This window comes from Bombus huntii, chromosome 1 (assembly GCF_024542735.1).
Source record: "Bombus huntii isolate Logan2020A chromosome 1, iyBomHunt1.1, whole genome shotgun sequence".
NCBI classification, from domain to species: domain Eukaryota; kingdom Metazoa; phylum Arthropoda; class Insecta; order Hymenoptera; family Apidae; genus Bombus; species Bombus huntii.
In genome coordinates this window covers 7,854,660-7,868,708 of record NC_066238.1, presented here as the reverse complement: position 1 = coordinate 7,868,708, position 14,049 = coordinate 7,854,660, and the positions used below count along the sequence as shown (strand labels likewise).

Sequence of the window (14,049 nt, the reverse complement as noted above, 5' to 3'; positions counted from 1 at the left end):
TCTATGAAAGCTGCTCAGTACGCGGATAAAATACCGGCTATTAATCTAATTCAGTCTATCTTAATTCAAATCGGAATTGAAATTCGCGCTCGAACCAACGTTGTTCTCCGTATCTCGTCTAACAGTTAAATTTCGCGTCATTCAAGCCTGTTTCTAGTCACGGTTTACTTAATTCGATAGAAAGATGATGAAACGGTTGGCGCGAGCTTATGGACTGGTAACGAATGAGGAAGAGATCGATATCGTCGATGATTCACGTACCGGCGATTTATCCTCCGTTTTGGCTACGGGTGTGAGGATTCGCCAGCATTCGCCGCGCGTTCGACGAAATGGCCTTTCCGGCGGGTACTTTATGAATGATAGACTTCGGAAGAGGTGTTCCAGCAACGTATATCCTTGTATAAAAAAAGAGGATGATTTAACAACTATCCTTTCGATCTTGTAAAAAATTCTAACGAGAAATCCTCCCCTTTCCTTCCTATTCCATATTAAAAGAAAATACACGATGATTCTAATTTAACCTATCTAGAATTAAATAATCCTGTTTAATCCGTTAGATAATCCTGTTAGATCAACTGCCTGTGAAAAGGAAATTGCCATTTTCGCACACACGTTGATTCCAATAAGAACCAGATTGCGCACACCCGATCTCCTCTTTCGAACAGCAAATCCAGCTGCCAAGTCCAGCAATTCGATCACTCCACGCCCTTCCGTTCCGTAAAAACGCAACGGAGCGGTATCGCGTTTTTCAAGCTCCCTTTCAGCCACGTTCATCCGCAAAACACCGGCGGTTCATCCTAGTAACGATCGAACGACCGGCGCGCGCCTGGATCAAAAGCCGAAGACAGGGTGTCGCGTTTTTCGCGGCACGTTTCCGCGCAACCGCGCAATAAACGGCGGATGTAAAATGCAGGTAGCCTCGTTCGACGGTTACCGGAGAAGTTTCGGAACCGCTTGTTACATGCGGCGCGTGTTCTCGAATAGGATGTCACGTCACGATGGAACGTGCAATGCAGTTTCTCTCCTCTCTATCCGTCTCTCTCTTTCTTTCGCTCTGTGCTCCCTCGTTTCTGCATCCGCTCTTCCTATCCTGCTCTCCTCTCTACGTCGTACCCGTTCTTTCGTCGTGTTTATCCGTCCCTGTCGCGGCTCGTACAGCCATACGAGCGTGAACCATACGCGAAACGTACGTTCCCATACGTCGCGCGTCCCTCTCTCGCTTCTCGCCACTCCTGCTTCCGTATGACATCCATAATGTCTATCTATTCAGTCGACCGAGCGCTGCCTCTGACAGCGTATGAATTCCAACTTGAATATGTATTGTCGGCAGCAAATTAATATATACAGCCGCGAGCGCGCGCCGGCCCTCTTTGTCCCTACTCCGTCACTTTTCCTCCTCCGACACCCCCGCTCCACGCTTCTAAATGTAATTTAATAATGTCTACCGGTGCCGCCGCCGCCTCCGTTGTTGCTTCGGGATCCGCGCTATTCAACCGCGTGGAACCAAGATTTTTGCAGGGATCCTCTTCCTCGATACCCTTCTCCAGGACGCCGCGTTCGTGGAAGCATTTTTAATGAATTAACCGACCCTTTCTTCTCACTGACGAGGAATCAATTGTCCACGGTCTGAAGCGAAATGATTACGGTCGTCTGCTAGACGCGGAAACCGAAGTTCGGATTGTGTATGCTTCTAGTTGGGATTGATGTTCGATCATTAGAGACTCGAATAATGGAAATTTTCTTTCGCGAGTTTAGATTGGCATAATAACAAACTCTTTAAAGGTGCTTTCGAGACGCAACTTTTCCCTGATCCCAACTATCCGCGAATTTTTTCGACGATGTAACTTCGGCTCCTATAGTCGTTCGACTATATTTTCCTGTATCATCGATACTATCGTTAAATTAACTCTGGTTGGTAACGCGCGCGCAATAAAATTTCCATTCGGGGGCCATCTGGCCACGGTCCCGTTGCCGCAGGCTAATGAAAATTCCTCCGCAGCTTGGATGAAAACCTCCGGGATAATTGTAGAAATAACGAGGAACGAGGCAGGAGGCGGAGGAGATAGGTTCGACGCCCGACGAGAAAGGAAGGATATTGAAAGAATCTTCGGTGAATGTGGAGAGCATGAAAGAGGCTGAACCAATCGTCAGTTGGTGGCATTATAGTTCATCTAGTAAGCTGCCTTTCGACACGCCTCATTACGCAGATTTACGACGAGCGAACGACCAAGCTGGTTCGTTCGCCGGTTCGCCAGGCGAAGAAGAAGCCGATAGTCCCGTACGCGAACGCTCCGATTCTCGCGACCGAAGAATGAAGCAAGGAAGAGGATAATGAGAGAAAAAGAAGCACACCACGGAATAGAGCGAAGGAGGGAAGGAAGAAATCGCGTTTTCAATGGCGATCTCCCTAAGGGAGACTGGCTGGCGAACGAGAAGGCCGAATGGAGCGCGATGGAAAAAAGAAAAAGACGATCCAGAAACGACGGCTGTTCGTGCTCTGTTCCGCTTCGTCTCGACGGTTTCTGATGCTCCTGCCACGTCCAACAAGCCTTCGCAATTTACACAGTCACCTTCTACTTTCCAGCCTCCTTTCCTACAGCATATCTTCTCCGCTAACTTTAGTTCGACGCTCGACGTCGTCTCCGGTTTCCTCGTTCTCTTCTCCGCCCCTCGGTATGGTCTATTTCCCTTCCGCTTTTCATGCGTACCGGTACTAGGTCCACGTACGATACACGTAAACCAATTAGATGCGCGATAGACGTTCGTTCCGGCGACGTTGCGCCGCGATTTATTATGCAATTTATATCGTGCTCGTGAATACAGATAAGGCCGATATCGCTCGCGGTTCCCGGCCTACCGTAAATATCGTTACATTGAACACTCGCGAACACGAAGTTGCACGACTCGCCAGGTCCAGGTCTATATGGATCGTCAGGAATCCCCACGAACGAGAACAGAGTTATCGTCGTAATCGGACCGAGGTAGCTTTTAAAATTTCCACAGGCCATTACTGTCCGGTTCTAGCTTGATTTTTATCGTCCTCGATCTTTATGGTTCAAACTTTTACTACCCGTTTTCTGGTACCGTGATCGAACTGGAGTTTTTCTTTTTTTTTTTTCCTAAAGCTTTTATTCAGATCCCTTAAGCCTTCTTAGGCGGATAAGTCCTCCGTTAAGTCCATCTTGCTGCCGTTACTTTTCCGAAAAGACACAAAAACTCCAATTAACAGCAGTGTAACAGAAGAGAAATATTCTCAAAAAATTCTGTTATAAATATCGTGGTCGATCAGGAGATCGATATCTTCTTTTCATATCGAGCAACCGCGCCTCTGCTGTTCGAAGCCGCAAACCATGACGTATCGACACCTGTACGCGCTCGTTGCGGCCATTCATCGTGAATAGAGAAGTTCCTTTCGCGACGGTGAGAGCAACAGACGCACGACGGAAGCGTATTTCACAACGAATGAACCGTCCACCGCGCATTTTACCCCATTCCACCGATTCGTTTCCGGCCGGTGCTGTCGAATTCGATGAAAGCGGCATGGTCGAACGGCCCCGCACGCATGGTCGACAGATTCGCGTTGCGTTCGCGAGCGTGACTTGTGATTTGTTTATCTCCATTCCCGAGAGATTTAATTTCTTTAATTTCTCGCCGCGATCGTGCTTCGACTTTTGATTCGTTGATACTTCAATAGCGATTATTCAACGACCACGATGAAAACAGAGTATTATTCTTCGCGAATTATTGTTCATGAATTATTAAAATATTCTAGTTAGTTAATTTTGCAGTGTATGAATATAACGATGAGGATATAAATTTTGCAATTTTATTACTTTCGCGATGCAGAAACTCTTTATCTGAAGTATACATGTAGTAATGGATTGCGTGAAAGATGGTAAGTCTTCATAGCTCCATTAACGATCTACAAAATAACGACCTCATTGTGTCTCTCCCAATAAATTAATGTTCATGAAGAATATTAGAGCTATTGCGATAAAGTAACCGTAGTAATAAATTGCTTGTAGTCATGTCCTAAGGCAAGAAACGCTTTCAAGATTGATATCTCGATAAACAATTTCTCAGTTCTTTTTTTTTATCATCAAAATTACCAAAAACTCATTATTCCAAGAGATACCTGTACGAAGCACCTATAATACCAAAGTGGAAAGAGCACGCAACCAGAGTGGCGAAGAGACGAAATCCCTAGACGGTAGTTGGGGTGGAAACGTATAAAATAGGTGGACGATCACGGCGTAGCGGAAGGGGTGGGAGCCACCGTAAAAGAATCTGAAGGAATGCAAGAACGATCTCGGGGAAAGTCAGAGCTACGATGGTTTCAAGGGCGACGACGAGTTTTTGCTCGATTTGCTCCGGAGCAGAGAAGATTGCGTGGCATGACGGTAAGAGCGCCTTCGGGAACGAGCAGCTCGCGTAGAAAAGAAGCCTCCAGTTCGGATCGAGGTTATATACCGCGTAGACGAGGCGAGCATGCGTCCCCTGTGGTGACGGCTGGAAATCTTTTTGATCTCGGTTGTACAACGAAAAGCCAGTTAGTTTGCGGTTCTTCCGAGAATTTGAACCCTATGATCCTTGGCACTGATCCCTCTCGTCGTGTCCCCGAATCTTCGTAAGGGCTGATGCCGAGGCTTTGAAACGTTCCTTCTGGAAGACGAGAAGTGAGGTCGGAGGATAGGACGAGACAATGACAAGGAGATCGACGGAGGAGAGGACGAACGCAAGAGTATTCCTCCTTGACGATAAGCTCCTCCGTTCACAAAGGGACCACGAAGGCTAATAAAAATCGGCTGTTTGCTTAGCCAACGCTATTACCTGCCCCCTCTGATACCACGATAAAACGGCCTGTCGCCGGAATTGATGCTGCTTGTACGTACCGTGCTTGATTGCGTTCGCTGTTAGAAACGTGTGTTATAGTTAATTGGTTGGACGTTGGGGCTGTCGGATCGATCGTCTCGATAGAGCGTCTTCGAATCGAATCTCCGAAAACTTTCGGAAACCATTTATCTTTCCTGCCACGGTGGACTCGTAACTTGTATGTGCATTTCCAGTTTTAACAAATGTGATCGTGTCAGTGGTGTTTCCTCGCAGAACTAATGAATTTCAGGAACTTTTGTATAACGTGTATGGTATATTCATAATAATATCCTGATAAATGTTGCTAGAGTGACGGTATTCGATTTTTGATCTAGGTGTGAACGTAATAATTGTCAAAATATATCGCTGCAAAATCTTACAGGAGCAAGATGGATCGTTTAAAGTGTTCGACGGTTTGCTGCGAGACACGAAATCCAGGATCTACGATCTACCGGCGCATTCATCCCCCTTTTTCCGCCATTCCATCCATCATCGACCGTAACACCGTCAACGCAAAAGGGTCCCGAATCAATTTAGCTCCATCAAGCATCCACGGAGGAATTCGTCGAGCGCTCGAATCTCACAGAGCGAATTCAACCGCATTCCAGCTCGGTTTCCCGCGTTTCCCAATCGCGGCCCTCGCGCGGAGGGTTACAAATGACCGTCTAACGAGAGTAGACGCGCGGCCGCTCTTAACGAGGTGACGTCACAACAATAACAAACAATTGCAGCCTTTCGCAGGACCGCACTTTAACGAGACCAAAGCTAGCACAACCCGCATCGCGTTCCATCGACGAAACGAGGCTTGTGCCTGGCATCTGTTCGTGGACGAGGGAACGGTTGAATTAGTCGTAAGTCAGTCAGTCACGGCTTGTTAGCGTCGTTAACCCTGACCCTGGGTCACGCTACACGCACGACAACGTCCCGTTGCATTTTCAATTGGAAGGAAAGCTTCGAGCTTGGGTGAAATTTCACGTTAGTCCAAGTGCATATAAACTGTGTCTTCGAGCGATTGTCTCGCTTTGTCTCGAAGTCTAATCCTAACGCCGTCCACGCGGAAGCGCTTCTGAAGGCCGCTCGATCGAGTTCAAACAGGGGAGTTTCGACGTTCACTCGAATATTCATAATCGAATTAGGAGACTGAGCCTCTGAATGGAACGCTGATGCTCTCCAGAGACAGTCGGGGGCGCAGGGGCTTAGGGCGCGTCGTTGAAATGTAGTCGTGTATTGGTACAAACGTCGCGAACGCTTCAGGGGCAAGGAATGTCGTTCGATTAACGAGACTATGTATGTGCGATGCAATTTAGGGGATTTGGAAGTAAATTGACGCCGTTTTCATGCTAATTCGCTCTGTTGACGTTATAGCCGGTTACGTTTAATTATATGCGGACTAGAGATAATTATGAAAAGTCTGAAGTAACTTTATAGTACGTTGATCATTTTATTTCTGCGAATAGACTTTCAACATTCGAGCGCATTAAATATTTCGTGCAAATTCAACGTTGACTACGAAATGATGGAAATGCATTAGCCTATGAATATAGCCCGAAAACGCAGCAATCATCCCTCGCAATCGTTAATCACTAAACTCTCGGATCTCCATGGTGCGAGCGCGATAAATCTGGCAATGGTCGTTTCAACCGATGTACGCGCACGTATGTACACGTGTAAAGAAGGAAACTTGGCATGGCGTCTGGTGATTCGACGGTTCTCTCGATTTCGTAAAATCGAGACAGTAATTCAAACGCCTAAAGGGCCGTGATCGTAAATCCTGTCCGGCGCGCGACAAAGTGTCGCCGTGCGGTTTCGTATCTCCTGCGATTGTAGCGTACGTGTACGTGGCACGGAACCAGGACACGATATATTCCATTTAATCAGTTCCACCGACCGAAATCCTGATATCCGTGGAATGCACCTGACTCCGCCCCTTCTTCGTCCTTCTCTCTCTCTCTCTCCCTCGCTTAACCAAGAGAAACAAACGAGAGTGCACAGAGGCGACAAGAGAAAGGGCCGTGCGATGCTTTCGTCGAAATTTTGCAAAAGAGAAGGGGATGTCCATTGGTATGAAGTCGAGAAAGTAGGAGGAAAGGACGAGATAAATTCGCAGGTTTACGGCACCCTTAAAGTTGCGGGAATCTCTTTAACGACTTGGCAGCCTGCCACCGTGTTGGCCTCCGCAGGAGGGCTGAACAGCATTGATGGTTCTGCGCGCCAGACCGGCCCGGGTTATCATTCATTTTCTCTCGACCGGGCCACGGATTCTGTTAATGACAGCGCTGCGAAATTACTGCGGAACTTCGCGTCCACCATGTGCAACCGGACATAAAAGAAGCCCGTAGACCAGTCACAGGGACGCTATGTTTCCGATCGTCATTTAAGGCAGACGATAGCCTAACTGCGAGTTCGAAGAACTTTATCTCGAGGAACTTTGCTCGTGGGTGGTGTCTGAGGAATTTAAGGATACTGGAATAGTGATAATCTCGGATGCACTCGGTTGTTGTAGGTTTTCAACCTTTGTGAATCATAATGACTAGATATTGTAGGTCCATTTGAACTTTTGGAATCCATTTGAACACTTAGGAATACTTTGAATATCTTAAAATTGTATAACTACGAAGTGTTCTTATTCTGTTTCTCAATCTTGCAACCATTCGTATACACTTTTCGTGAATCATGGCGACGCTGTAGGTCTACTCAAACTTTTTGAATCTCAATATTCCGAATATTCTGAAACTGTAACTTTAAAATATCTTTCTCGAATTTATCAAATTATATCTATCAAATTAGAAACTCTTGGTATACAGTCCTAATATTTAATATTAGGTTAGGGGTTTATATTAGATTATCCATGTGTGGACTGTTCACGTCAGTATCGCCGTGTTTAGGATCATCCGTATTAGGTCCCCTAGAGCCCAGCTCCGTCACTAACCCCCGTGCATCCGGTGAGTTTAAAGTTCGGTCCCACGAGTTTGAGGTCTCCACATCGAATCTGATCAGTCGAAAATCGTCGCCGTCAAATCCTATCGTGGTATCAAAGTCCAACGATATTTCTTGGTATTCTATCCATCCGACAAAGTGGATCATCTTCTTTCAAGACCAGAACGCGTCCAAATATTTCAACAGCGTAAACGTTAAACTCTGTCCTGCGTTTATTCGGTTTCCAAAGCCCGAAGCCGATTTTCCTAACCCCTTCCCTCGCCCATCACGATCTCTAATGTCTGTTCTGCCTCTTCAACCCCGCGTTTCCAATGTTTTCACCGTCTGAGACGCGTTCTCTCGAGAGTGGTTTATTTTACTGTTACTGCCAAGTCCCCCAGGTTCTCTGATCATTACCGTCAAAGCGTCACCGCAGGCTGAGTAACGCGAGATTCCAAGTTCTGGAGAACGAAGAGGATCGAAAAGAGGCTGAATTGCGTCGGAGAGAAAGTTCAGTCGGATCTACGAGTGCCTCGATAACGGGATCCTGGGAACGCGAGTCATTTTCCACGTGTTCTTCGTCTAGCTCGCAGTGACGATCATTCTTTTCCCTCCGTTACAACGCTAGTTTCCCCTCTTTTTATCTTTTCCTTGCTTGTTTGTTGCTGCCTGTGTTTCGACACGAATTGACCATTTTGTTACGTGGATTCTTCGCTGATACCGTTATCGCCAAAGTCTCTCGTAAATCGTACGTCGTTTGGGATCCTTGATCTCAGCTGATTCTTTTCCCCTCTTTCGGTCAGATGGCACCATAGATTGAAAGCTTCGAGGTTAGAAAGGGACATTTTGTAATCTGTATGTCTTTGTTTATTGCGTTCTTTGCTCTTTTCTGTCGTTTATAGAATGGGGATCTCTGACAGTTATATTTATAGTATATTTCGATAAATGTTTTTGTTATAACGTAGACTCAGAGGAACGAAGTTACACGTAACTCTCAAGCTAAACTGTAATTTTGGGAGATATGGTATCCACGAGGGATGTGTATCTACGCCTACAATTAGCCCTTATGAACATCCTGGTTGTATATTCAGGTAACAAACACGCTGGTGACATGTAATATGTTTTGGCCCAGCTCAACGATTTAGTTTCCCCTATATGAGAGGAAGATAACAGAAAGCTTGTTATCCAAGCTTTATAAGCCAATAAATGTAATAACGAAAACTGAAATTCCTGAGATACTACGATAATACGAACAAGGCGCATCTTTACGTCGAAAAGGTACTTTTATACGTAGAAGAGGGAACCAGAGAATACCTCAAATTCGCCGCCAGCGGGATAGCCAGAAAATAAGTGCGCGGAGAAGATGGCAAAGCGAAGCATTATCACGAAGGAAGCGAATTCCTCTTCAAGTTTTCCTCTGGTTATGAATGAGCACAGGGAAGTTGGCTTTGTGCTTCCCGGAATCGGGCTCGTTACAACGGTAACCAAGTCTGCGGAGAATCGCGTCACGTACAACCACTCGTTTACACAGCGCTTCAGTCATGCGTCACACATCTTTCCTAGATCCTCTGTTTTCGCGTGCTTTGTCCCACTACGATCAGTTCGCATCCGATTCGAGAGATTTGGAGACGTAGAACAACACGAGGATATTATCGACTCGCGCCACGTCTCGCCTGTGTGTTCCAGTTCCCTGATTTTCCTCCATAATCCGTCCGATTCTCGAGCGTGCATTAGAGCGGCTCTCCTGGAAAAGCGTCGTATCGATGAAGGCCAGGGATACTAGAGAGAGGATCAAACGTAGATGTTTCTACTGATAGACGTCCAACGATCGATAGCAGTTTCGTATGGGTTGTTTGGCGAAAAGATATATTCGTGAGGGGATAGAGCAATAGGGGTTTGTCACAAATTTATGTTTCTCGCCATTCGATTGGACATGTTTTATAGGATCTGTAGGTTATGGAAGGAAATATGGACGTCTTACGATTGTGAATACATATATTGTATCATGCGTATTTGTTGAAGTTCGTTTGAAATCAACGAACGTACGAGCGAAGCATGAATCTGGATCGTTTGAATGAAAGTATAGTCATAATTAGCGATCTCGTAGACCTCACACTAAACGCGTAATATATGCAATAACGATAATTCCATGTCAAAACCAGATGTTTTTTTAATTATTATTCATCTATTTTGCATAAGAAGTGCCGCGTAGATTCCAACAGATGTGACATTCAAGTCGAAACAATCCAGTTCTTTGATGGAAGTTCTATGAAACTTAACGTCACGTGCACGTGGAATTATATTAGCAGTCTTTTCAATGCGGAGGAACGAACGTTGTTTACCTTATGCATAGTAATGACCTCGGTGTTGGATTCACATCAGGAGGATCGCTGTTTAATCATCAAACGAACGCGTTTTCATCCGGCAAATACACAACGGTGTATGCCTCGTAAATCCAACGGCGACGGCTTATGGGGTTATCACTGTTATCGGTAAAAGCGTAATGGAGCATTTCGTGATTCGGTCGCTTATGTTTCTGTCCAATGGAAAATCATTATGGTAACGATTGTGTAATCCACCAATCTATAGATCTTGCAGTATATTCTGGAATTATTATACAGTATTTTGAATCAGATAGAGTTAATGATATCTTTCTTCAATTCCTTTTCGTCCTGCAATTGCTTACGACGGGGACTATCGTGAACATCGGCGTATCTTCTCGTATTTCACGGTCACGTATGCCTCAGACCATTGTCTGACTGCAAACCTCAGCGTCACGTATGAAAGTGTCACGTTGTGGATAATGTTGAATAAAACTTTTTAAACATACCTGTTTAGCTTGGAATGCAGTAAAGTTTCGTAAGAAGATGGTCTGAATATTTGCTTAAAGTTTTATTGATTTTCATTGATATCTACTTTTGGTCGAATTCGATCGATCAGCATGAAACAGCGTTATAATGGCCCAATGTCGATTAGTGGCGAGTCAAGTAACCGGGAGAAGGAACGATTCCGGAGTTGGTGATAAAATTCTTTTCCCAAGTTATATTAACGCCGTTACTCGCTTCCGCGAACTTCCTGGACGAACTTTAATCGTGAATAATGAAGGAGCCTGAGAATGATTATTTTTCTTGCCGAAGGGAGCAACGATATTAGACGGAGCCCTGTAACTTCGTCCTGTCGCCATTTTTCCCGCTTTCCGAAAAATCCCTACACGTCAACTTGACAAACTTCCATCTGGTTTAATTTCAACCCGAAGCAACGTGAATGCCATCCGGGCGATTAGTCTCGGAGCAAACTAGCCATCTTCTTAAATCTTCCTGAACTTTATTGAACTGTGCTATTACCTTGCTACAATTTAGGTACAGGTTCAGAACATACTCTTCTCTATCTCGTCTATAATTCTTAATCTTAATACAGGTATCAAATAAGTGGTAACAAAACTTCATTAATACTGGATATTTCTCATCAGATTAAGAGATAATAACGATGAGTTGCTTTAACCGATTAACCGCGAGAACGTTTCTTGCAATTGACGAGCGTCGATTCGATGCTAATTTCGCCGAATGTCATTCGACTGCGATAATTCCATCGAACGTAACGAGATCAAGAGTCGGCTGGCCGGTAATTGTAACGGGACTACTATTTGTAATTCATCGGATCCGCGTGTCAAATTTTACAATGCAGGCTTCTCATTATATTTACAACATGCGCGCGCAAGAGTAGCTCACCTCTTGCCCGTCAATTCGCTCCAGCAATTTATGGTCACGGCTCTCTCGGTATATACATGCAGATTCATAGAACGATTATTACCGTTGGCCATCAAAATGCAACGACGATGTTGCAACCGCGACCTGCGTGCCGTCTCTCCGCTTTAATTAGCGTTACAATGATCGGGAAATCCCCGGTATCATAGTGATCGGTCGGTACAGCGTGGATAATTACAGCGCGCCAACCTTCCCGCCCTTGTATCGTGACTGCAATTTCTGAATTTCCTCTGTGGCTCACGCTGCAAGGAAGAAAAACCGGTAATGGACGTTGTTCGCTGATTAATCGAATTTCCTGATTTTCGTGTGCCACCAGGAACGAGAATTTCATTCGTCCGCGCGTGTCAAGCATTTCGAATGGTCAATCGGTGGTCGTAAATAGTCAGAGGGGCTCACAACGAAAATTACACTTTGTCAATTTTTGTCATGTCCGGTATTCTTAATACATTACAGATCTAACACATTATACATTCTTTTTATCTGTTAAATAACTAAATAAATAATTCATTGTTACGAGTCTTTGGTAAAATTATTCGAGATACGTAGAAGATAAAAAAGTGATAATCTGTGTATTATTAAGGAATTCGACAGTAATTGATCGCTCTAATAGTTTGACTATCAAGTTATCAATACTCGAGGAGATTCCACGGTGTAAATTGTCGGAAAGAGTAGGGTCTTGTTCGATGCAGCTGGAATAAAATAGCTTCCAATCCCCGTTCTCCCGCGTCTTTGTTACCATTATCGGCTGGCCCTAAAGTGGGCTTATAGAAAAGAGGAATTATTGCACGGCGGTGATGGAGATAAGTGGTTTCATCCGTGAAACCGTCGGACAAAACCGTCGCCGTCGCTGCTAACCGTTAGCTGCGGTAATAAATTGGCAGAGAATGCCCGAAGGAAGACGCGGTCTGGTACACGGGGAACGGTTAGCAGTTATCGCGGCGCAGCCTGTGGCAAGTAAGGAGAGTAAAACGTCTCGCTTCGTGTCGACCGCATAATTCAACCGCTGTTGGAAGATCGCGTTGCCAATAATTAATACCCCTCGCCCGGTAATAGAGCAGCGTGAAAATCTCGCGACAGCGAAATACTCGGTGCCGTTTCCTTGCGTCTTCCTGGAATCGTCTTGTCGACTCGACTTCGAGGGTGGCTGAATAATTCTAGCGGAGAGAACACAACCACGCTGACAGCGGTTGTAATGAAAATTCACCTTGAAGATCAACGAAACTTTTATTAAAACCACCGAGCTTCAATATACAAAGGACATTCATCTTGAGCGATGATAGAGTCCATCTATTTTGGTCTATTCTTCATTAGATCTTGAGCGTTTCTATTAAAATTTCCCGCCATCGAGGTCGCATGAAACATCTATCGCGACCTCGAGAATTCTTGGGAAATTTATTAAAATATTAAAACGGAAATGGAAGGGGGAGAGATCCATTAAAGTAACCGGACAAGCAGGACCTGAGGGGACAGAGGATTCGCGCAGAAGCAAGTCATCGGCGACGTAATCTCATTGCGGAGCATAGCTCGCGCACAATTCCTCATGCAGACCGAAGTAGCATAACTTTGCACTTCGTCTCCGAGGAATTGTAGGAAACTGGCACAGCCTACGGGGGAAGGAGAGAGAGAGAAAGCAGGCGGAGGGAGGGAAGTTCGGTAACTCGCGAGTAGCTGTTTCGACGACGATGAAGACGTCGATGTGTTTTCGCGTACACGACCGCTTGGCTGCTGCAGATAATTTCGCCGCTGTCTCGAGAAGTTCGCATCGCCGCAGGTGTTTGCTTCGCGATCGGATCGAAAGGTTTCGCCAGACTTCCGATACGTCCACGACGCTCGAAAGATAGTTCGCATCGCACCTTCCACGATTTCGAGCCGTGCGGTTTGTCACGCCCTTCGTTAGAACCGCGTTCCTTTGTACACCGAATTTTAGGGAAAATTCGCTGTTGTTGTCTGGCTGTTAATAATAATAACTTTATAATCCTTCTTTTTATTCAACATCGCGTAAGGTTATTCGTAATCTTCAACGTGTAATGAATTTCAGCCTTTATAATAATTATGCAAGAAAAGGACCGTAGTAATAACCACAACTTTTTAATTTAGTTTGAAACATACACAGAAATTAATGATCGTCATAAGTAAATAAAGTAAATATATAGAAATATAGGCAGCCGATGATTTGATTTCACAGTTATGTGCCACTATAGTAGATTAATCAAAGCTTTCGAGTATTTCAAAGTAACTAACTCCTGATGTATTATTCCAGACATGCTACGAGATGGAGAGGTACCTGAAGGACGAGCCGAAGCTGCAGTCGTACAAAAAGTTGCCCACAGAGTTAGATACGGCACCCTGGAACCTCTTCAGGGCGCCGCCTATCTCGTGGACAGCGTCCACCGGCACCACCAACGCACAATTCGAATCGCCAATCAAAATGGAGGTGAGTATCCGCATCGAAGCCATAAAATGCCTCCACATAGGATCGTCCGCCAAGTTCCACTCG

At 45.2% G+C, this 14,049-nt stretch overlaps 1 protein-coding gene across 4 annotated transcripts in view; it reads left to right on the top strand.

Annotated features, from left to right (window-relative positions):
• Positions 1-14,049, top strand: part of LOC126867308 (Krueppel-like factor 6) — a 275,511-nt gene that overhangs the window by 231,747 nt on the left and 29,715 nt on the right. For all 4 annotated transcript variants that reach the window (XM_050621699.1, XM_050621669.1, XM_050621689.1 and 1 more), the window contains one exon: positions 13,813-13,986. In XM_050621699.1, the coding sequence (XP_050477656.1) occupies positions 13,813-13,986 (174 nt within the window). The remainder of the gene's footprint in view (positions 1-13,812; positions 13,987-14,049) is intronic.